Source organism: Anopheles gambiae, chromosome 2 (assembly GCF_943734735.2).
Source record: "Anopheles gambiae chromosome 2, idAnoGambNW_F1_1, whole genome shotgun sequence".
NCBI lineage: Eukaryota > Metazoa > Arthropoda > Insecta > Diptera > Culicidae > Anopheles > Anopheles gambiae.
This window is the reverse complement of record NC_064601.1, coordinates 15,743,772-15,766,525: the sequence shown is the minus strand read 5'-3', so window position 1 is coordinate 15,766,525 and position 22,754 is coordinate 15,743,772. Positions and strand designations below refer to the sequence as shown.

Below are 22,754 nucleotides of genomic sequence, written 5' to 3'. Positions count from 1 at the left end.
CTCAACACACACGCACACAAACCGGCGTTCGTTAGTCATGTTAATGTGTAGCTACGTTTTATTAGCCATTTGGATAATTCATCTCATAAATGTAACATCGTCATCGCCATAAACTGCTCGTGCACATTCAAACACTGCTGCGGGCTGGGTATCGATGGCTCTCTTTCCCATGTTTGATTTGCTGCCCCCCATCCCGATACACACCCCACACGGGGAGTGGCTGCTCCGGTGGAAGAACCCACGTGGAAGGAGCAACACTGCCACCAGCATTGTTCGCACTGTTGTTCGGTTCAAAGGGCAAACAAAACTTATCCCAAGCTCGGCGTACCGTGACGAGCTCTTGCCACAAATCCTCCTTATTAGATCGGCGGCCCGATGGTAGCGCACTTTGTGCAGCAGAACCGAACAAAACCTTGCGCCAACGGTTCTCCCGGCGCCGGCCCGCATTACCGACGGTCTGGCGGGTTAGCTCATCCTTTAATCGTTTTTCCTCCTTAACGCACTCGTTCAGCTTGCCGCTCCACTCGGTGACGAGTGTGTCCATGCGCTTTCGGAAGCTTTCTTCCAGCTCGGGATCGATCGTGGGTTTGCTGCGCTGGCGTTGTTGGCGCAGCCGAAGGGATTTTTCGAACCGACCCAACACTCGTTTAGCGCGAGCCTTTCGACGCCGGACGTCGGTTAGGATGTGCGTTTTCATCTGTAGCTCTTCCCGGGCGATGCGTTCCTGGTTGAGACGTTCCTGCCAGTCCGCTTGCCAGGTTGCAATTTCCCGAAGGCGTTCCACGCGAAACGCTTGCTGAGCTGTTCGATTCGCTTTGAGGCGCTCGTTACGTCGTTTTTGCCATGCTCGCTTCTTTTGCCGGATGGTAAGCTTGTGCGCTAGTTGTTCCTTTCTATTTGCATCTTCCAGTGGTAGTAGAGAATCCACAAGAAGTGATTTCAGCTGTTCCGCACGCTGGACTTCTTCCTTCCAGTTTGGATCGTCCTCTTTTAGCTCCTCCAGAACCAACATTGAATGGTGCAGAGTTTGCAAAACGCGCAATGCTTCACGTAGTTCTTCCCGGTAGGTGCCAATATTGACCGGCATGGGCGAGGGACTGGGTTTACTCTCATGGGGCGTATTTGCGCTTGGTACGCAAGCTAGAAACTGTTGCACACAGTGCTCATCGGCTACTCGCAACTGTTCCAACAGTGTGGGATGTGGGAAGGAATCATCTATTTGAGGAGGAGGTCTCGATACGTCCGTCTGGTGCGGCGTGGCACGTGCAGCCATGGTGCACTCAAATTGTGTTAGATAAAAACAGGCAATGGTAAGATTTTGCGTGAATTCGTAAGGTTATGTAGTTCGCTTATTTAGCCTTAAAACTAGTTCTCCAGCACGGCAAGCAGTTATGCAGTGATCTTTTGCGGCAAATTTACTTTGGCATCTTCCAGCGCAGCCACGGCCGCTTGATATTGTTCCGTTTCCTTCAGCTCCTCCTCGTTTTTGATCATTTCCGACAGCTCTTCGTGCGCTTTAGCCAAACTGTGTGGGCGACAGAACAACAGAAAAACACATATTTCATATAAGTTCTGGCGTGAAGAATCGTAGCCTCTCTCCCCTACTTACCGTCGCTGGCAGTCCGGAATCATCATCATGGATTCCTGCAGTACCTCTTCCTGCTTGCGCAGCACATGGTCGTCCGAGCCGGATGCTTTCAGTTTGTCGATGCGGTTCTGCTGCGTTACAACTTCCTTCTCGTACACGACCTTTTCCTTGGACAGACGCTTCACAACACCTGTTTTGATGGTTAGCTGGCGCAGGCGAGGATCAGACATTTCAGCTCAATGGAGATGGCCGCACGGGACAAGAAAATGGGGAAAACTGCAGGGAAATTGTTTCCGAAGCGAATGGAAAGGGGAGAAGTACTTTTGTAGCGTGCTGAACTAACAAAGCCGGCTTACTAGATACCGTACCAACGGTGAATTATTAGTCATCGTGCGTCATGCACAAAAAACATGACATGAAGCGAGCGAAAAAAGAAAAAATGGTAAAAAATAACAAAGCGTCGATTTCGTTTATGAAGTTGTGCCGACAATATTGGTCAGAAATATTAAAAGAGTCGAAATATGTTTTTTATAAGTTAAGTATTTTTCATTTACCAATGCTAATCGTATAATTTGCACAGAAATTCAATAGATCGGAATGTCTTCCACGCGACTTTTCACCATTTGCGCAACGCCCAGCCCACGATGTAAACAAAGCGCTGTCAAATTGACAGTTTCGCCCGAAATCCACAAAACATCGACCAACACACGCATGGTGTTTGTATTGTTGTGAAATCGTTCCACGCCGCCAGCACCCGAGAGCACCGGAATCCACCACAAGAAATCCAGCTGTAAAATGGTCCAAATAGATGAAAGCAAAGTGGCCGCCATCGGCGACGTGTTAAACAACCGTGACCGACCACTGAAGGAACGATTCCGCGCGCTGTTCACTTTGCGCAACATCGGTGGCGAGCGTGCGCTCGAGTCCATCGGCCGGTGTTTCGATGACGAATCGGCCCTGCTCAAGCACGAGCTGGCCTACTGTCTGGGGCAGATGCAGGACCTCCGAGCCATTCCCGTGCTCACGAAAGTGCTTGCCGATGTGCAGCAGGAAGCGATGGTTCGCCACGAGGCGGCCGAAGCACTGGGCGCGATCGGCGACAGTTCGGTCGAGGACACGCTGGTCAGCTACAGCAAGGACCCGGTCGTGGAGGTAGCGGAAACGTGCGAAATTGCACTGGAGCGTGTGCGATGGTTGAAGCAGAAGGAAGCACTGAAGGACGACAACCCGTACGCCTCGGTCGACCCAACGCCGCCGGCCACTTCCAAGAGCGTCGAGGAGCTGCAGCGAATTCTGATGAACGAGGCGGACACGCTGTTCAACCGGTACCGGGCCATGTTTGCGCTGCGCAATCTGCGCACGGAGGAGGCAACGCTCGCGCTGGCCAGCGGGCTAAAGGGCAAGAGTGCACTGTTCCGGCACGAGGTGGCGTTCGTGCTGGGGCAGCTGCAGGAGGAGTGCAGTGTGCCGTTTTTGGTGGAAAACTTGCGCGATCCGGCGGAAAACGAAATGGTACGGCATGAGTGCGCGGAAGCGCTTGGCGCGATTGCGACGGACGAGTGTACGCGCGTGCTGAACGAGTATCTGAAGGACGAAAAGCGCGTGGTAAAGGAGAGCTGCGAGGTGGCGCTCGATATGTGCGAGTACGAGAACAGTCCCGAGTTTCAGTACGCCGACACGCTGGTTAAGGTAAACGATGGTCAATGAGCGAGATTCACGTGCAGTGTGTACATAAAGACCAGGGGAAAACCAAAATCACAGGCAACACAGGTGAGGTTGAACACCGAAAGCTGTTAATCTGCGCTTTCCCTACAAATCTTACTGCTGTATTTTTTTTTATGATAAGGTTTGGCAAAGGAAATAAAAGTACGATGAAAATTTATCACAATTCCAAAATTCCATCCCCCTTACATCTAGAACGTACATCGAAACGTGTGGTACGGCGTCGAAAAAACGTGTGCGCAGCTAAACAGAGCTAGTTGGAGTGAAGCGAAGAACGGGGACACGGTTTTACTTCCTTCGTTGGCGTCGTTTTGCCTTTGCTCCGCCAGCGCTAGTACCGGCGGCAAATGCGCCGCTGGCGGAAATGGATGAGGCGGTGGCAACTGCGTCCGCCGGAAGCACTACCGTCCCGTCGACCAGCTCACTCTTGAGCTCCGAGCCGGCAATCGTGTTCTGTGCCTCCATGTAGAACATGAGATCGCGCACCTGCTCCTTGAGTTCGACAATTTCCTGCTCCTTCTCCGTGCACTGCTTCTCCAGAGTGGTGAATTTGGTTTGCCAGGTAACTTGATTTGCTTGCAGCGTTTTACCAAACTGCTTCTCCTCCGCCAATTCACCCAGCACCGTGCCTAATCTGTGGAAAAACGGAATGGTTAATTCTTGGATAATACTTCAAACAGTGGCCATTCCATTCCAACGCTTACTTTGACGTTAGTTGCGAGACTTTCCGTTCCAGACTGTTCTTCTCTTTCGTAAGCGCGTGCAGCTTCACCTCCAACTGTGCCGTCTTTTGTTTCGCCTGCTCGTGGTCCTCCTGCAGCTTCTGCCGCTCGCCGCAGATGATGGACTCGAGGCGCGAAAGCCGCTCCTCGTAATAATCCCGCTGCGCGTCGAGCTGCGACGTCAGCAGGTAGGTGAACTCCAGCTGCATCGAGTCGATCTTCTCCTCACCATCGTCCCCGCCGGGTGATTGTGTCGCGACCAGCTTTCCATCCGATTTGCTCTGCAGCAAGCGGTGCACAAAGTTATCGCCCGCATAGTCCCACACCCGGTTCGTGCCGAGCTGCAGCGCGTACGTGTGATTTGTCGTCCGATAGTGGGAGGCGGCGTGACCGCCCTGATACCGGCCGCACCCGATGTGACCGCAGATCAGGCAAATCCACAGCGCCTCCGTACCCTCGCACTCCATGCACACGGACTGTTCGGACAGTTCGGGCGTCTGCACGCAGCGGCACACCGGGCAGGTCGAGTCGCCCCACTTGTTCAGACACCCGGCATGGAACACGTGGTTGCACAGGATGGTCAGCACACCGTCGACGCTTTCGTCCATCCGCTCGAGACACACCGGACAGGACGGTAGCTCGGTGTGGCCCTGCGGCGTCACGCAGCAATCGTCCAGACCCCACTCGACGCTCGACACCCACACCGCGTGGCACAGTGTGTCCGGCTCCAGGCTGTTGTACGGTGCGCCGTTGAACGTTTTGAAAAACTCGATCGCACCCTCGACGCAGCGGAACTCGAGCAGCACCATGAACTGGTTCGGCGAACCATCGCGCAAGATGCGCACGTGCTGTATCTCCTTCTGGCACGGTGCAATGAAGTTGAGAATATCGTGACAGTTCAGCGATGACGGCACTGCAATCAGACAAAGTGTCTTCGAAACGCCACCCTCCGATATGTCCGCTCGTTCGCTGCAAACAAAAAGAACCAAACACGTGGCCAATAAAGATGTAAATGTGCCGTTCTTCAACACGCGACGCCAAAGTGTCGTCGTTTAATTTTACGTAACAATCGCGCAACACTCACTTCCGCTTGAACAGATGAAGGATGCCTTTCGTAACCTCGACGAACGGATTGCCGGAAAAGAAATTTATCTCCCCCAGGATCTCTGTGGTCGCTGGTGGCGGCACCTCGTCCATCGGTGTCTGCTCGCGGGAGCTTTTTGGCAGGATGCCACGGTACTCGTCCGACGGCGCCGGTCCCCCATCCAGCAGCCGATTACGATAGCTCTCGATGGTGATCTTCTTCGGCTTTCGTTGCCCTCTCATCTCGCGCTGCAGCCGGGGATTGTTAGGATGCTCGTTCGAAACCGCACCAGCCGCTTCTGAGGGCGATGCAATCAATCGAAATGCACATTCAGAACTATCGGACCGGGGGTGCCGCCCTCGGTGGTACGACTGCACCCTGGCAGCCCTAATCGCACTACTGCTGTGCAAGCAAAACCGAGGCTATAATTAAAATACGCGTGCTTACCATCGCCAACTATGCTGCCGCCCGTTGCTGCGTCATCGCAGGCGGATCCGGATTCCGACGGGCCCAACATGACCGTCGACTGGCTGCGGCTTCGGTCGGCTACTAGTTCAATCTTCAGCAAACATAAGGAAACCAATGCAGACATTTATGGCGCACGCACGGTCATAATCTAATTACACCGAAAGCGCGAGAGACGAAAGGAAAACAAACGCAGAAGGCAGAAGGTCAAACGGCTGTCGACGCGTTTCTGTTCCGCACAGCGCACAACGGCTGGGCTGCACACTGCACAACATGCAACACACACACGCGCGTATGTGTTGTGATTTCAACTGATCCCGTCCTTTCTGCTGGTCGGTAGGGAAAATCTACACAACTATCGATTATTTCACCTGTCGCCAGACGAATGGGATACAATTTTTATGCAAACTACACTGCGGAGGTTCTAATCTGCGGAATCAAAACAAAGACGCTCATGACAGTCCGCTGTCGAGTCGTTGCTCAAGGTGTGTATACTCGGACATGACCACGCACCTTGGTACACTGTAAATTGACTGGCGAATTTTCTCCGTCGGGCGAAAACCGGACTGTCAAAATAGAGGTGTGCAGGTGCGCGTGTGTGCGTGTGTCATTGTGTGTGTATAGGTGTGTGGGCTGTGTGCTGTCATCAGAAAACGACGGAAAACGGTCCTTCCTCGCTACCCCTTGCTTCGCGAACGCAATCTAGCGAAGGAAAAATCTATTTTCTCGTTTCGTATACCGTTTTTCTCGGTTTAGCATTACGTTCCCGTACGCTTCCGGTTGCTAGCTAGCCCGAATCGTCCGACACAGCCACCGTTCAGCGCGATGGAGCCTTATGATGTGATAGTGAATCAACCGGTCGTCATCGACAACGTAAGTAGAGGGAAGAAAGCGGGGTCATCGGTAAACTTACCCCGCACGGGGTTGATGGGTGTGTGCAACGCGGCGACGGTGGTAGACACCTGCGACGGGGAGAAAGGGTGACGTTAGAGAAAAGAAAAGCTGTCTTCGTAGCCGATGGATCCATCACCCTCTTCCTCCGAACAACGCACGTATGGGAAGTGAACGCATCGGACGGGAATCATCAATGACATCACCCGGAATGCAAATGCCCTTCCCGTATTAGGATTCCCACTGTACGACGACGGGTCTTACAAAGGCTCTAGCCGAGCCGACCTGATAAAGATTTTATTTCACCACGAGTGATGGATCGCACAATGTCCACTGCTGGAGCTGGAGCAATATCAAAAGCGTCTTTGCGAGCTGTAACCCGTCGAGCACCGATGCAGCCGGAGATAGTGTTCGGTAGGGTTCATCAACTGCATAAAGCTGCGCTTTAGCGGACGTCGAAATTCTGGCAGCTGCTGCAGCAGGTCGGTCCGATCCCGATAGTAATCACGCTGCTGCTGGCAGCGCAAGTAAAACTCATCCACTTGCGCCATCCGGTTTCGATCGAATATGGTCAAATTGGGGTTCGGGGGCACTGCGGTGGCCAATGTACGGCGAATTTGTTTAACCCGTTCTGCGTACATTTCTGCGTACAGACTAAACTTTCGTATGTGTTGTTCAATCCTTTGTTCTAATGGCGTTTCGTTCCTTTCCTTCTGTCTCGCCTGCAGGGTTCGGGAATGATAAAGGCTGGCTTCGCTGGCGATCACATACCAAAATGTCGCTTTCCCAACTAGTAAGTATCGCAACGGCGACTTCGATGTGGAGAAACTTTTCCTTTCCATGTGTGGCTTAAAACATTTCCCTTCCCCCCCGTTCATCACTGTAGCATGGGCCGGCCGAAGCACGTGCGCGTGATGGCCGGTGCACTGGAGGGGGACATGTTCGTGGGACCAAAAGCGGAAGACTATCGGGGCCTGCTAAGCATCCGCTACCCGATGGAGCACGGCATCGTGACCGACTGGAACGATATGGAAAAGATCTGGACGTACATCTACAGCAAGGATGAGCTGTCCACGTTCGCCGAGGAGCATCCGGTGCTGCTGACCGAAGCGCCCCTGAACCCCCGGAAAAACCGCGAAAAGGCGGCCGAAATCTTCTTCGAAACGTTCAACGTGCCCGCACTGTTCGTGTCGATGCAGGCCGTGCTGAGTCTGTACGCGACCGGGCGCGTTACCGGCGTGGTGCTCGACTCGGGCGACGGTGTGACACACGCCGTGCCGATATTCGAAGGCTTCGCCATGCCCCACAGCATCATGCGCGTCGACATTGCGGGGCGGGACGTGACCCGCTACCTGAAGACGCTGATCCGCAAGGAGGGCTTCAGCTTCCGCACGACGGCCGAGTTTGAGATAGTGCGCTCGATCAAGGAGAAGGTCTGCTCGCTGGCGACGAACCCGCTCAAGGAAGAGACGGTCGATACGGAGAAGACGAAGTACGTGCTGCCGGATGGTAACGTGCTCGAGATTGGACCGGCGTGCTACCGGGCACCGGAGGTGCTGTTCCGCCCGCACATGCTCGGCGAGGAGTGCGAGGGCATCCACGAGGTGCTAATATACTCGATTCAAAAGTCCGACATGGATTTGCGGAAGATGCTCTACCAGAACATTGTGCTGTCGGGCGGGTCGACCCTGTTCAAGGGTTTCGGCGATCGGTTACTGTCCGAGATCAGAAAGCACGTGGCAAAGGATATGAAAATTAGGGTAAGTTTCCAACGCTCGATACAGGCATTATGTTGATCAGGTGTTAATTCTGTTTCTGTGGGACTTGTCATTTCGTTTCAGATCGCTGCACCACAGGAGCGTATCTACTCTACCTGGATGGGTGGATCGATTCTGGCCTCGCTCGACACATTCAAAAAGATGTGGGTCTCGAAGCGAGAGTTCGACGAGGACGGTCAGCGGGCGATCCATCGGAAAACGTTTTAAACTGTTTCCGCGCACCTGGGGCAAGCATTCATTCTGCAGCAGTTTTTGTTTCTTATTTTTTTGCGGAGGTGGCACACGCGCCTCCTGTACTGCTGGCTGTGTCTGCAGAAAAGTGGGAAAAAGTGGGAAGAAGTATAGTCGGGTGTAGACAGGGGTAGAGGAGGAAAATAGGACATTTTTAGGATGATTTCGGGCAGCCACCGGAGACGCTTCTCTCTCTCCCTCTCAGGTTTACATCTCGATCGAGCGTCGAGCAACGGTTACACCGCGTACCGGAATTGTGTTTCGTTTCAAAAGTTACTCACCCGTGATCGTACTGTTTTTGGGTGGCGTCCGCTCCTCGGCAACGCTTTATATAAATCGGTTTTATTTTTTTTATGTTTTATTCATGTGCATTTGGGTTGTCCCATTCTTTTTTTTTTTTTCTTGGAGAGAATAAGCAAACACGATCCGCCAGAACATAGTGTGTGTGTGTGTGCGTATAGAATCTAAACTAATTTAAGTTACATTGTGGAATGGTCCGTTCCGAGGCAATAAGAAGACGTAACGTGTTCAGCAAACGTGTTCGGTGTCTATGTGTGCTGAGGAAAGTTGAAACCGAAACGATTTGCACGCTTTTTCCGTTACACGCGCACAGGAAAACTCTTATCACACAAAATAGACACTGTAGGGGCGAATCAGTTTTTTTGCGAAGCTTCCCTGCAAGTGATGCGCGAGCAAAGTACTGTAATTAAGATGCTTATGCGTGAAATGCTCTTTTTTGTTGTTATTGCCGAGCTCTTCCAATCGCAATTTTGGTGGTATGTGTAAGAATTTCCATCCACTTTTTCCGGCCCATTCGTTGTAACGTAGTGAAACCATTTATTCATAACTTTTGTTTGTTTGGATTTATGTGTTCAGTGTGTGTTTTAATTTGATGAATTTAGAGCGTATTTTCCTTCCAAAACTGCACAAAAATTTCATTGTATGATTTAACGGAGTAACATGATTTCGATGCACAATAGACAGGGCCGCCGGCACCACCACCGCTTGAGCTTACTACGGTGGTTGCATTGCGTGCCGTTGCCGTTGTATTTAAAGCTTTGCTGCATATAATTGGTTTTTATTATCATTTCCGGCAAATGTTTTGTCTCACATTAGATGGGCGTGTGTGCGGTTAGAATCATCTTCATTCCACGTGTGCAATTTGTTTCATGTCCTTGATTTTAATTCGTTCGTTCTTTTCTTTCAGTGCAAAGCAAAAGCAAATGTACACACCAATGCTTGCGATCGTACCGCGCAATTGGGGCGCAATAAATGATAATCGCCAAACAACGCTTTCAATTTGTTTGCGCTGTACATGCTTACACGCATTAACACGAATTAAATTATAATTTAGTAATTTATACTCATCAACCTATCAACTAACAAATGCGCCAAGGGGTGGGTCTGTCTCCTAGTAGGAAAGAAATAACGATCATCAACATCAAATGGCAGAGCGCAGCGCAGCAATGGAAATAATCTTTATCCTTCTTTAAACGTACGCATAGATATTATGTATTATTAATTTGTACACCAATGCAATGCAAGGCGTATCGGGTACATCGAACATTAAGACGTTAAACAGGCTAGCGAAGAAGGGTAACGAATCAGTAAGTGAGCGTGTGCGGTTGAAGAGGGATGGTGTACTTATCGTTTTAGTGGCTAAGTTCCTGAAACGATTACCAAGCGAAGGGAAACGCTGAAGAACAGCAATTGCAATTGTGTACGAGAGGGAAATATATCGAACGAAAAACCAACGATCGCGGTGTAACTAATTTTGTTTCATCGGCAAATGCTCTCTTCCTGTAGAAAAAAATGAGAAAGTATGTTGCGCTTACTTGCGTAGTAATCGGATCAATTGTGCGGTTACATTACACTTATGCTGGCATTGTTTTATGATTAGTTGTTGTTCTAAAACATTATGTCCTTTGATAGAACCAATATTAATATTAAACTTTCTTCAATGCGTTGCGTTGCAACAATGCGTACAACGAATAGGCCATATTGAGTGTCTGTAAAGAAGAAGAAGAAGGAAAAAGGTAGCAATTAGCCTCCAAGCGCACCTAAAACACCTGCCTGCGCTAGGTTAATGCACCGTAGTAAACGCCTGTAGATTGTAGTTGAAAAAATAGAACGCCTTCAGCGTGAGCGGTTTGTTCATGCGCTGCAGCAACATACGCAACGTTTTGCGCTCCTGCAATCCCATCTCGTACCAACGGGAGCTGTAGATGGAGGTCCGAAGTAGGTGGCTTTTGCGCGTCACCTCATTGCCGAAGCGACATGGTAAGAACATTTGAAATATCATCGACAGCATGTAGAGCAGATTCTGGATGGCGGTCAGCTCGTACAGGTTAAACTGGAATTAAGATATCGTCGATGTCGTACTTACTTTTAGACAGTTACAGTTCGGCGCTACCTTCGACCACCGGAACTCACCATTGAAGATGTCTTGAATGCGGACGCACAAATCACCAAACCGCTCGACCCGAACTGGGCAAAGTATGCCGCCGAGAAGAGCTGCTCGATTTCAGCGGTCATCCTGTTTGAAATGAAAGCAATGTGAATTGGTGAATGCCGCCTGCTTCGTTCTCAGCACCACCCAACGCGACGTTGCTTAGTTACCGTTGCACTTTTCCATGGTGGTTCATTAAGCCGACGAAAGACTCCCGGAACTGTTCGGACGTGTGCAGTGAGCGGAAACGTTTGCCAATCAAATCCAGCTGGATGCTGATCATCCCGAGCAGATAGGACAGCTGCACGTCGATCGCTACATTGATCAGCATGTGCAGATACATGCCAATCACCTGGTAAGCAAACAGCACCCCATAGTTAAGACGCTTCGTCGGCCCATACTCGATGCCCAGTATCCAGGGAAAGTAGGGCAGCCGGTAATCGTCTTGCAGCAGGTACAGGCACGAACTGGCGACGGCCAAGTTCGTCGTCACGAGGTACGGATACAGATAGCGATTAATACTTGCGACTCCCTTGCGGTGCAGCTGTTCTTCTTCGGCGTCGAGCGGTTGAAAGTCACTACCGAGCGTCTGGCGGTACAGGTCACACAGCTGATCGAACTTGTAGTAGGTGACGATCGCCTTCAGTGCCATGACAATCTCCGTAAACACGATGTACATGATGTACAGGACCAGCTGCTCGAACGTTTGCATCACGAACACGTTGAGCGACAGCGTGAACAGGTACACTACCATCAGGAAGATGTTGAACACGGCACGGTACACACGGTACCGTGTAGTCTGTGGCTTCCCATTGTAAAGACCACAGATTTTCCACGTCCACACGGTTATCCTGACGGGGCGAATGTAGTCGCTCCAGCGGTACGGATCATCGCTCTTAGGTGTATCCCGCTTTTCGGCCTCCATCGTGCTGATCTATCCGGGCTGACTGGTACAACTAATCTTTCAGCTTGCAAAGCTGCCTGTATTAAAAGGTTACCAGCATTTCTTCTTTTCACTTTTGAAGGACATTCTTTGCAGTTCATGCCATGTGTTTACGTATTGCTGTTAAATGATAGGGCGTGGCAGTGATTTCTCACACGAAAACAAACATCCTTTTTGGTTTCCAGGGCTCAATTAACTCTAGAAGGAAACTATATTAAGCTTTACGAAGAAGTGATGAAATCGCCCAGCAATGTAGAAGAAAACATCAAGTGCAAGGTCTGTTCCCCAATGGCACGTTCTTGAGTTTAACCTCCCATTAACCCCTGGGTTCCTATGGGATGTTCCTGTGAGGCATGGGATCATCTCCTCCATTATACAGGATTATTAGACTGATTTTGTCACAGTCAATGTTGGGTACGGGGAGGACAGCCCGGAGAATTATCTGGATGTTCTTTGCATATGCTGCCACTATTGATGGCTTACAGATATTTGAAATGATATCAATATTATACTTATGCCTATTACGCACTGTCAAATACTAGTATTTATGTTAAATTCGTTTCTGTAGTAGTACTTCTTCTATTTGGCTCTTCTCTACAGGCTTTCGAGACTTAATTCATTGCCACTCAGTCAATCCTTGCTACGGGGGCACGGTCCAATTCTAGGCTTGAACCTATGACGGGCATGTTATTGAGTCGTTCGAGTTGACGACTGTACCACGGGACCGCTGCTGTAGTAGTAGGTAAGAATGAATAAAAAAATAGGTTTCTATTGTTCCTGTTGATGGCAAAACATCCCTGTGGAAAATGGACGGACCTATCACTCCGTCACGCTGGACGTGTTGACTATCCTGCTAACCATATAGAAAATATTGCTTTAAGTAGGTTCTAAGGATTCTGTTTAATATTCTGACTCCACTCAAATGAGCGTTTAAAGGTCAAACTATACCATTCATTCATCACGCTTATGGGCCATCTATAAAATACGCAACTTCCATGCAACCATTGTTGATCAACTTTAAAATAAGAACTGCAAATCATCAATTCTGCGATTACATTCTTCATGAAATACATTTGATTTAGAAACACATTTACCTCTCATGTTGGGAGCATTCAATGCTACTTCTTTTAATTTCAGTCAGCTTTTAATTTTGTCTTTATTTTCATGTTTCTCATGGATATCGCACTAATGGTGTCTTTTAAGCCTTTTATTTTATGTAACAGACACCCCCTGAGATGTTCAGTAGTCCTGAGTTCATCATAAAAAACCCTTTTTTATTGCTACAATTTTGTTAAAATTGTTCTGTATGGGCGTGTTGAAGTAGAGTTTAATTACTATGCACCAAAAATCCTTATTATACACCATTGTTCGAAACTTAGCAATTAGCGTTGTGTGAAGCCGCTTTCTATATTGACCCCATACAATCAACGTTGACCGTTTGATCGCATCGTCAGTGACCCAATCAGTCAACCAGTCCACGTTCAAAAGTGCTACCAGAAACACCTGCCTCAAGCGCAACCTACCAATGTACGACCCGGGTCGGTTCATCTTCCCGATGCGCTTCAGCATGTGGGCCTGGAAGGTGTGCGGCTTTTTTAACGCACCGGTACCAAAGTCCGTCGCGTACCGCGTGTACTGCTACGCGTTCTACTCCTGCATCATGGCGGTGTACCTGTTTGTGCTGCTGTTGAACGTGTTCGTACCGCAACCGTTCGAGCAGCGGGTGTTCTTCATCATGTACATCTTTCTGACCGAAACGGCCATGATCCTGAAAACGCTGACCATTTATCGGCATTTCAACATCGTCTGGAGCCTGTACGAAACTACGCTGGGGGTGTCATTTCAACCGCGTGACGAGCAGGAACGGGAGCTGCAGCAACGAAGGCTGGCCGTATTCAACCGGTGGTACTATGCGTACATCTTCGTGAGCCACATGGCCGCATTCGGTACCGGGAGCCATTTGCTTAGTGCTGAGTATCGGATGCCGTTCTTTCCGTGGTTTTTCGGTGTCCCGTACGGGGAGGATGCACACGTGGCGTACTACACGATCTTTGCATACCAGAGCTTCGGGATGTACTTTCACATGCTGCTCAACACGGCCGGCGATACGCAGCTGTGCTATATGATGCACATGATAGGCATCCAGCTGGAACTGCTGGGAAAACGGTTTCGCGATTTAAATAACTCCGAAGAGTTCGATCGTTCGTTTGTGCCGTTGGTGCAGCATTACAACAAAATACATCGGTGGGTTTGATGGGTTAATACCACGTTGCCGTTGCACCATATGAGCAATACGCAATGGACCACGTGGCATTAGGAATGGATTGCTTTTAATTACCTTTCCTCTATTCGCAGCATGCTGTGCCGAGTACAGAACCTCTTTTCACCTGCCTATTTTGTGCAGTTCAGTGTTAGCGGCCTGGTCATCTGCGCTTCGGCTTATCAGGTAGCCTCGATGGTGCGTATATCCAACACCTTACCTTATCATTGCTTAACATTCGCCAATCGCCATTAGTAACGCACGTGTCTATCTGTAGCTCAATCTAAACGACTTCAGCAAACTGATGAACGTGTTCTACATGATGTCGATGACGATGCAGATCGGACTGCCGTGTTACTATGGCAACGAAGTAACACTCAAAAGCTACGCCCTTACGAATGCCATCTACTCCTCGCGCTGGTACGACATGCCGCAAAGCAACAGGAAAAGCGTGCAAATGTTTCTCGTGCGCACCAACAAACCATTCGCAGTGGCTGCGTTTAGTTACTTCAACTTTAACTTGCCCGCATTTACAACGGTAATGCAAACGGGGAAGAACAAAAAAGGGAAGGTACAACTTACTCTAAATACATATTTTATTCATGTTCGTTGCAGATTTTAAACATGGCATATTCCGTGTACTGTGTGCTGCAGCGTAAAGCAAAAAATGTATAAAAGTGCGTATAAATATGCCGATTTTATTATTACTCAATTGTCTCTAAATTGACCATGATTGAAACTGTTGGATGATGTATGTAAGTGTTTTTGAAATTTAAAATTATTTTCACATTGTACTTAGGAACACTTGCTGCCGCGGTGTTTCAGCATTAACGTTGTCCGTTTCGGGCTCCAATGTGTATTGTAGTTTCAAATAACAATGTCATGTTAGAAAAATGTACAACATGTTTGTCGATAGTCGTAATAAAAATGACGACAACTAGAAGCAGTTTTGGTTTTTTTTATTTACATTTATTTGACTGCTATCTGTCTATTTCATGAGTTTTCTCGTTTGTTTTCAATATTGCATGGTTAGGAGTTATAACCTTCACAAAAAATTGGAATCATTGCATGAAAATCTGCGAAGCACTCAATAAATTGTGAAAAAGTTCCTATAAATGTTGAGAAACGGTCATTTAACCTTGGAAAAAATCCAATGTCAAAATTTAAATTTACCAAAATACTATCCAATTAATTGGGAGACAGGATTGGACCTTGCATAATTACTAATTACAAATAGTATGGGATGCATAGGAGGAGGATTTTAATTATACGTCACATCTAACCTATTATAGTCAGCTGTTTTCAACGGTTAGAATTCACACCAGAATAGAGGAATTTTGGGGTTGCTTCTTTAGCTTTGTTTCAGTTCGATTAACAGTCTTCAACCAACGTCGCCAAGGTACTTACACGTTCACTTGATTGAGGGATACATTAGTTCTCAAATGTTTCTACACAACATACCTAGTAGAAAGCAAAGAAAAACGCAAACAATTCGCTACAATAAACCCTGTATTACGCTCTTATTCATTTCTTTCTCACTGGTTGTTAACCTAAGAAAACGATCAATTGTGAAGATTGCGCGATCGCCAGTTGCACTACGACATCACGATCACCTAATGTGTCCTGTGGGTCCACACACGCGCTGCTAAGGCACCCTCATTGCCACTCGTTCACAAGGCCTTCGTAGTGCTCTCGAGCCCCATTCCCAGCCCTACATCGTCCATGTGCTTTATCTCCATGCTATTGATCATGATGTTTACCACCACCGTGGCCATGTTGAGACCGAGCGAAAAGTTCTGCACCGTGTTCGCTGTGTCACGCGAGTGCTCCTTGTTGATGTTGTAGTTGGCCAACAGGATGCAGGCAATCCCTTGAACAATCTGTGCATGTTGTACGAGATGGGCATAAAGTGCATAGATGGTTTGGTAAATATTGTGCTATGGCGTTTGCAGATCCCACTTCCTATACATGATTTGTTAGTTGTTTCAGTTGTGAATGTACGGAATGGCCGGATCGAGCCCAAAATTCATCTTTATGACATCGCAAAACAGGGCCACCACGACGAACCCGAGCGAGAAGTGGTTCAGTATGTTGGCCACCTTCCGCTGTACCTCACCGCCGTGCAGATTGACCAGGGTTAGTATGACGGCCAGCATTGCAGCCGAAACCTGTACCAACCAATTAGTAAAGCAGCTAGTTAGTATGCTAGGGGCGTTACAGCAAATTAGTGTTCAGGTTTGGAGAGGGGAAAAAAGGATAGGGATTGCTGCTACTTCAACAAGAATGAAGCCACCGAGGGTTTGGCCGCAGCAGTGAGTGTTGCAGCAGTGGCGGATGGTGACGATTCGACGCGCTCCAGCAACCGGAGTGGTTGCGACGAGTACTCAATACCGAACCCGGATATGATGACATTGATCAGCGAGATGACAAATATGAGCACCAGGATAACATCGTTCAGTACGATGGCGGCCGTTTGGTCCGGTTTGCGGTTGATGTTTAAGCTACCGATCACCACAAACAGTATGCCGACAAGCATCTGCAGGAATACAGAGAGATGACAAACACAGAGAGAGAGAGAGAGAGATGGGGGAACATAAAGCATGTTTCGGTGAAGGAGATGGGATGTTAGGGGTTATTTGCGGGAAAGGAGGTGATGATTGCTAGGGTGGACGGGAAGGAGGTGAAAATGAGGCCGTGCGATGGTTGTGGCAATGGCATACGTGGTGTCGGATCTTCCACATTTCCGGGCACGTGTTGTAGTAGCCTAAAACGCGCTATTGTGTTACACAAATACTACCGAAGCAAAGCATCTGACACAAAGCAGCACAGTATCAAATAACACCACGATTTCCATGAAAAATCGATAGCAAATCAATTGAATGGAATTTCTAATCATCTTACGCAATGGTCACGTTCGTCACACTGTGACGTAGGGATAGTTAGGCCTTTGTCCAAACGCAAGATAATTAGGAATCTCCCTCGAGGGAAGAACACAATCTGCTTGATATGCAGTACATCAAACGCTTGACCGATTGACCAATAATCGGCTTGGTGGGGAAGAAAAAGTCACGGATATAAGGATATACACGCTACGCCCAATGAGAAATGGTACGATTTTATTCGAGCGTATACTTCAGAATCTTTGGATCGAAGGCGGATATCATTAGGTTCACCATGGCAACCAGTACCGCAGCACCGGTGACGATGTAATTGATCACGTTGGCCGATCGATGGTACTCGGGTAAATGCAGCCGACAGTCGCGCATTAGGCTGAGACTTAAATTTAACACTCCCATGATGACCTGGGGACAATTGATACGTAGAGATCACAGGCATCAGCATCACCGTCACCACCACCACCACCACCATCACAAACAGCCCGGGATGCGGGGAAATAAACGATAATTAGGATTAGGCAGACCGGATGGGGTATTAGCAACGGTACCAGTAACATAACGGATGCGCTAGGAACACCACGGGATGTGCGGCAGATAATCGAAAGGCAGGATTATCCTTATTCGCCCACCCCGATGGCGAGTCCCGCTGGGCCGTTGTCGTACACTCACCTGCAGTATGATCGAGATGCTGATTAGCGTCAGCATCAGACCGTAGAACTCGTGCTTTTCGCCCACCTGCAGGATGTACTTCAGCTGCGATGCGTTGGCCGTTAGCAGCGCAATGTCCAGCATGCCCTGGGCGATGGTTTTCTTCGTCGCGTACCGATTAGCATCCATGGATTTGAGCTGCATCCGCGAGAGATAGAGAGAGAGAGCAGTGAGCGCAGCATAAGCACATATGGCAAGAGCAAATTATAAAACTGATACATTCTGTAGATGTTTGTCTTGTGAAACGCCACCTAAGGTTTACTACATTTGGGAAGTCAATGAAATTAGGAATTCATGAGCTTCCAATTTGTTTCCCAGTATCGCTTCCCAACCCCTTCCCCAGTATGATAGGGCTGTTTTAATGCTAATTTCATTACGGCATTGGGCCGTGCAAACAGTCCGCTTGCACCCATCCAGTTTGATCGGTGCCAATTAAAAGTGGAAAAGTACTTTATCGCGGTATCGCACCCGGCTACAGCACAGCACTGCCTGCTATGGCGTCAACGTGAACTAAGGGGAAAAGCAACAGTAACCCAGGCATCGTTTCCCGGGCAGAGGGGACCGGGCACGGCCAACCTCGATTCGCTCGAATGGGAAAACAGTAAACGTTGAAGGGATTACCGTCACTTTCCGATTTTTGGTGACAACACACACACACACACACACACCGAGAGCAAAGGAAACTTAAAAGGAGGAGGTGTGTATGTGTGTGGTGTAAAACGCAAAAATTGCACGCTAACGACTACGTTTGGTTCGCTGGGGTGACAACGTAGACCCCCGAGGGTTCCCGTGTCTTGGATGACGTTGGGTGTAGTTAATGTAACCTTACAGAATGCGATGCGTGCATTCGGGAACTAAAGGGGGATTTGGCCGTAGCTTCGCTGAGGCGAGAGATTTTTGCGTGTTTTAAACAGTGGCAAGGCACGCAGGGACACATGTGCTACTACGTATCTAAAGGGATTGGAGTGGAAAAGTATTGCATTCGGTTTAACTAATGTCGATTTAAAATACGATTTAAAACGAATTTCAGGAATTGAGAGTTTAAGTTTGGTCAAAAGATACTGGACCTGATAAAGTGCATTACTTGAAATGTTTAAGAATCAAGTTTGAATCGAGAATGTTAAGTATATTTTGAAAGGATTGTTTAGACAATTTTAGTAAGTTTGTTTGATTTAATTGTTCTTTTTTGTGTAGTACTGCGATAAAACAGTACATTTAAGTTTTTGTAATAGCTTTAAAAAAACATCATGGATAAAAGAGAAGTAAAAAGAACAAAAAAATAAAGTTAACATTCCTTGCTCCTAATTTGAGTTTCTCTATTCCAACTTTCATTGTACTTTGCTTGGAATTACTTTCTCGAAACGATAAATAATAAATCACTAATGCTTCCACATCACGTTGCGAAGTTCGATAAAAACTTTCTCGAACTGCTCACACGACTTGAAGGTGTTGCGTGTTTTTCTTTCTCCTATATTGCATCCCGATTACCTCCCCAAAAGGTCAATCCCCCGGAACACGCGTTCAGTAGTCAGTGCGTGGTCCGAAGGCTTGCTTTTGGGTGGATTGATGATTGATTTCCTCCTGCTGCTAGCAATAAAGGGTACGCCTGGGATCGTCCTGTAATAACTGTTTCCCCGTTCTCGACACTGTCATAATGCAATTATAAAACCTCGATTATAGATTCCTCACGCGTGTATGTGTCACCAAGCGAGGGGATTGAATTGGAACAACATAGATGTAAAAGTTTTGAAGGGACATACATTGGCATATTCCACACATCCTCCCAGCAGTGGCACACCCTGGGACACACTGCAAACTGTTCGTGTGCGTTTGGAATTTAATCTATTTCTATGCTTGCTTTCTGCTCGCTAACCCCTTCTGTTGTAGGATAAATCCAAAAAACTTTGCTTTGCTTTCCGATTCGTATTAAAACCCCATCTCTCTTTCTCGATGCCTCTACTTTTTTAATCCTACTTATCTATGTCACTTAGCTTCTGATGGAAAACTTCGACTTTTCCCTATTTGTTCCAGATTGGTGGCGGCTAAGGATTAAAAAAACCCCCTCGTTATGCTGCTGCTGTGAAGCCTTTCACACCTCGAACTCTTTCACGGACAATAAAGGACGATAAGGGCAATACCGAGCCGTAGGACGAAAGAGTACCGTTGTGTGTGTGTTTGTTTTCTTCTTTTTTTTAGTTGTAATTTTGCATTTACACCTCGATTCCATTCATCGAAATGTGTGACAAAAATTAAGGACTTAAGTTTGATCCAAACACCGATCTTTTGTAGTTTTTTTTTTTGTTTAAATCCCAAATCTCGCCCTCCCTTTGCAGCTTCCTTTCTTCGTGGTTTCAGATGACGTGCGTGCGTTACGCACCCTTCCGGCAGTGCGGATGCAGTTGGTGACACCCCACCTTTGATGCTTTGTCCCCTTGCCCCTGGAGCGAAGGTAATATGAGCCAGCCGAAACGGTGTTTTGCCACAAGCGATTGCCGTGCAGGCTCTGCCCATAAGATGTTGCGATAAGAAACAGAGGCGCTAACCGTCCCAAACGGGGAAATTCCGGAGAGGTTGTCTACGGAGTGTCGGAAAAAGCGGAAAGGACCTACTGGGAAGTGGGTAACGAGGGTCCTAAAGAGCCGCTAAGGAGGTGTGTGTGTGTGTGTGAGTGTATGTGTTTTTCAAACAGCCACGATATGCATCACTGACGGCTTTTTCAATGTCGGCGAATCAGTGGACCAAACATTAAACATTGGCCCAACGTTTATTAATGCGTGCATACCACACAGCCAGTAGCAGCAACATCAACAAAATCCCAAGGGTTGCTACGATTGATTTGTAAAAGAGGGAAAGCGAGAGAGAGAGAGAGAGAGAGAGAGAGAGAGAGAAAGACAGAGAGAAAATTGTCACATGCGGTAACATTGGAAGAGCGCGGTGTGAATTAATCCTGTGCGTTGGTCGAGGGGTCCCGTTGTCCCGCTTGAACGCTGCTACGGGGACAATTTAGCCCTTGTAGGAAACGTTATAAACACAAGAAGATTTCGTGCTACGGTTTATGCCAGTCAGCCGGAACACCACAAACGCACTCGTGTGTACCCGTGGCCACAGGTGAGTTGAACCAATCCTACGTATCCGGCCACAGAAACACACGCACATGCACACACATCGAGATGACATTAATCGTGCATGCGTACGGTTCAGTGACAATGTGATTAATCCTGCCGGAGCCTTTCGAGCGTCCATAACTGCCCGCGTGAGCGATAGTAGTGTTTTCGTTTTTTCCCCTCAGTAAAAAAGGACGAAATCATATCCGAAGTGTACAAACAATAGAAAGCATTACGATGTAACCTTTCGCAACAGTTGATTCCGGAAGGGCAAGCATGCGGAGCGTAGGATTGATTTCAACAGACAGGGAACCATCGTTTAGTAGAAAAAATCAATATTCGATTACGGTGTTACTACTGCGGCTGGGGATTGAAGAACGGCCGCGATTAATATTCACAATCGTCCTTCATCCTGCTTCGCTCGATGCAAAACCCGAAGCGCGGCAGGATAATGAGTCACGCATGTGTTTACATTTCCCAGCCTGTCATTATTTTCGCATAGCCTGCTTCTCACTAGCAGACCACATAACCGTAACGGACACAATGGGGCCGATGGGTGGAGAAGATCCTTTTTTTGTGGAGAAACATTACATGAACTTTCTTGTTGAATTGGTATTGATTTTCACAGGTTGCGTTATGTCGATATGCGCTGGATACGTGCATTCATATTTGATTTTTTTAGAGGAAGTTTTTTTCTAATGCGTCCAACCACACTTACAACACGATCACTTTCTGCACCTACGCCAGAAGATGCGGGAAGAATAGAAGCCATCGCCATGGTGGATCCGTTTCTCCTACACACTGGTACACTCACTGGTAAATTTCGCAAAAACTAAACAAAAATAAACACTATTCCCACGTAAAAAAAACACGTGGCCCTTCGTCACCTCCAGCAGGTTACACGCTTTGTTCTCAACTAGAGCCACCGACCCACTGGTGGGATGCTTTTTATTGAGCCCTACGGGTCACTCCGCTCGGACACTGACGAACCCGCGAGAGACACGCGCGTGCTGTTGAGTTTGTGGCGCGTGTGCTCCGTTTCAGGATAGCCGAAGGATAGCCCGTTCCGTTCGCGCTAGTCAATACGCCAACCGCTCGGTTCCTCGGTTGGCGTGGTAACGAGACAAAATAAAACACAAACTCGCCCTCCCCCATCGCGCTCTGGGTGGCTCTTCCGGTAGGGGCTGTAAATAGGCGCAGTTAACCACCCTATCCGGCAGCCCATGCTTCATACAAATATGTACGATAATCTTAACGATAGGCTAAAAGGTGTCTGGACGGATGCAAAGGAAACAAGTGCATTCCCTTTTCTGACCACTCGCACACCTTCAAGATCAGCACCGGCTGTATGAGAGGGGGCAGGACAAGTATGGGCATTAGACCGCGGTAAAAGGGCATGTCAATGCACTTCGGGCCAGTGCATGTAGAGACCGAGAACGCACGTTGCGTGTCGTTTGTGGGTCGTTACGCGAACGCTCGGAACGGGGGTTTCCTTTGCGGGTGGAAGGCAAATAATCGGCAAGGAAAAAGTGCATTTGCAACTGACGATGTTTTGTGCTGCTTCTACCTGCCTTTGGCCGTGTTTTGCGTACGAGTTTATCGCCCTATCGGAAAAAGGAAATCGTACGCTGGTAAAGGACGCAGTTTGCATGCGCTAGTTTAATTATTCTAATGAGATGCCGCGGCAGCATAACGAAGCGCTCGTCTATAAATGGTTGTTTTTGCTAGTAACAAAAAGTAGTTGAATAAATTATGTTACATGTTGAAATATTTAAGTTTTACAGCAATTTCCTCAATTTCCTGGAATATTTCAAAATTATTCCTTATACTTAGCTACGCCTTCTTTTTCGTTACATTTAATTCGCTTAATATCTTCTAGTATTACACGCTTTATTAACTTTCTATTAGAAGG

At 48.0% G+C, this 22,754-nt stretch overlaps 8 protein-coding genes across 15 annotated transcripts; 3 read left to right on the top strand and 5 right to left on the bottom strand.

Annotated features, from left to right (window-relative positions):
* Positions 1 to 27: 27 nt before the first annotated feature.
* On the bottom strand, positions 28 to 1,273 carry LOC5667643 (uncharacterized). The gene has a single exon (XM_001689250.3). The coding sequence runs from the start codon at positions 1,271 to 1,273 to the stop codon at positions 128 to 130; it is 1,146 nt and encodes a 381-aa protein (XP_001689302.2). The 3' UTR covers positions 28 to 127.
* LOC5667642 (tubulin-specific chaperone A) lies at positions 28 to 2,242 on the bottom strand. Of its 4 annotated transcripts, none has more exons than XM_061650693.1 (3): positions 2,143 to 2,242; positions 1,610 to 1,864; positions 28 to 1,525 (listed from the first exon to the last, which is right to left on the bottom strand). In XM_061650693.1, the coding sequence occupies exons 2-3, from the start codon at positions 1,816 to 1,818 to the stop codon at positions 1,390 to 1,392; spliced, it is 345 nt and encodes a 114-aa protein (XP_061506677.1). In that variant the 5' UTR covers positions 1,819 to 1,864; positions 2,143 to 2,242; the 3' UTR covers positions 28 to 1,389. The 4 variants fall into 4 exon arrangements, with proteins under 4 accessions (XP_061506677.1, XP_061506679.1, XP_061506678.1 ...); XM_061650695.1 differs by having other exon boundaries at positions 1,610 to 1,943; positions 2,143 to 2,225; XM_061650694.1 differs by lacking the exon at positions 2,143 to 2,242 and adding an exon at positions 1,957 to 2,000.
* Positions 2,243 to 2,264: 22 nt separating this feature from the next.
* On the top strand, positions 2,265 to 3,484 carry LOC1281347 (deoxyhypusine hydroxylase). Its single transcript, XM_320906.5, has one exon. It carries the CDS (start codon positions 2,384 to 2,386, stop codon positions 3,293 to 3,295), a length of 912 nt encoding a protein of 303 aa, XP_320906.4. The 5' UTR covers positions 2,265 to 2,383; the 3' UTR covers positions 3,296 to 3,484.
* Positions 3,365 to 6,111, bottom strand: LOC1281345 (BRCA1-associated protein). The gene is made up of 4 exons (XM_003435989.2): positions 5,564 to 6,111; positions 5,117 to 5,414; positions 4,015 to 5,001; positions 3,365 to 3,944 (listed from the first exon to the last, which is right to left on the bottom strand). Exons 1-4 carry the CDS (start codon positions 5,706 to 5,708, stop codon positions 3,599 to 3,601), a joined length of 1,776 nt encoding a protein of 591 aa, XP_003436037.2. The 5' UTR covers positions 5,709 to 6,111; the 3' UTR covers positions 3,365 to 3,598.
* Positions 6,112 to 6,154: 43 nt separating this feature from the next.
* Positions 6,155 to 10,235, top strand: LOC1281358 (actin-related protein 1). Its single transcript, XM_320908.5, has 4 exons — positions 6,155 to 6,454; positions 7,201 to 7,265; positions 7,359 to 8,232; positions 8,314 to 10,235. The coding sequence occupies exons 1-4, from the start codon at positions 6,407 to 6,409 to the stop codon at positions 8,455 to 8,457; spliced, it is 1,131 nt and encodes a 376-aa protein (XP_320908.2). The 5' UTR covers positions 6,155 to 6,406; the 3' UTR covers positions 8,458 to 10,235.
* Positions 10,236 to 10,399: 164 nt separating this feature from the next.
* LOC1281354 (odorant receptor 94b) lies at positions 10,400 to 12,069 on the bottom strand. The gene is made up of 4 exons (XM_320909.2): positions 11,101 to 12,069; positions 10,915 to 11,017; positions 10,574 to 10,834; positions 10,400 to 10,490 (listed from the first exon to the last, which is right to left on the bottom strand). The coding sequence occupies exons 1-4, from the start codon at positions 11,853 to 11,855 to the stop codon at positions 10,428 to 10,430; spliced, it is 1,182 nt and encodes a 393-aa protein (XP_320909.2). The 5' UTR covers positions 11,856 to 12,069; the 3' UTR covers positions 10,400 to 10,427.
* A 771-nt stretch (positions 12,070 to 12,840) lies between these two features.
* Positions 12,841 to 15,079, top strand: LOC1281356 (odorant receptor 94a). The gene is made up of 4 exons (XM_320910.5): positions 12,841 to 14,117; positions 14,229 to 14,331; positions 14,411 to 14,671; positions 14,749 to 15,079. The coding sequence occupies exons 1-4, from the start codon at positions 13,399 to 13,401 to the stop codon at positions 14,806 to 14,808; spliced, it is 1,143 nt and encodes a 380-aa protein (XP_320910.4). The 5' UTR covers positions 12,841 to 13,398; the 3' UTR covers positions 14,809 to 15,079.
* A 561-nt stretch (positions 15,080 to 15,640) lies between these two features.
* On the bottom strand, positions 15,641 to 21,971 carry LOC1281383 (ninjurin-2). 5 transcript variants are annotated; one of them, XM_061646304.1, is made up of 3 exons: positions 21,561 to 21,956; positions 17,700 to 17,876; positions 15,641 to 16,013 (listed from the first exon to the last, which is right to left on the bottom strand). In XM_061646304.1, exons 1-3 carry the CDS (start codon positions 21,618 to 21,620, stop codon positions 15,804 to 15,806), a joined length of 447 nt encoding a protein of 148 aa, XP_061502288.1. In that variant the 5' UTR covers positions 21,621 to 21,956; the 3' UTR covers positions 15,641 to 15,803. The 5 variants fall into 5 exon arrangements, with proteins under 5 accessions (XP_061502288.1, XP_061502290.1, XP_061502286.1 ...); XM_061646306.1 differs by having other exon boundaries at positions 15,881 to 16,301; XM_061646302.1 differs by lacking the exon at positions 15,641 to 16,013 and adding an exon at positions 16,165 to 16,669 and having other exon boundaries at positions 21,561 to 21,968.
* Positions 21,972 to 22,754: the final 783 nt, after the last annotated feature.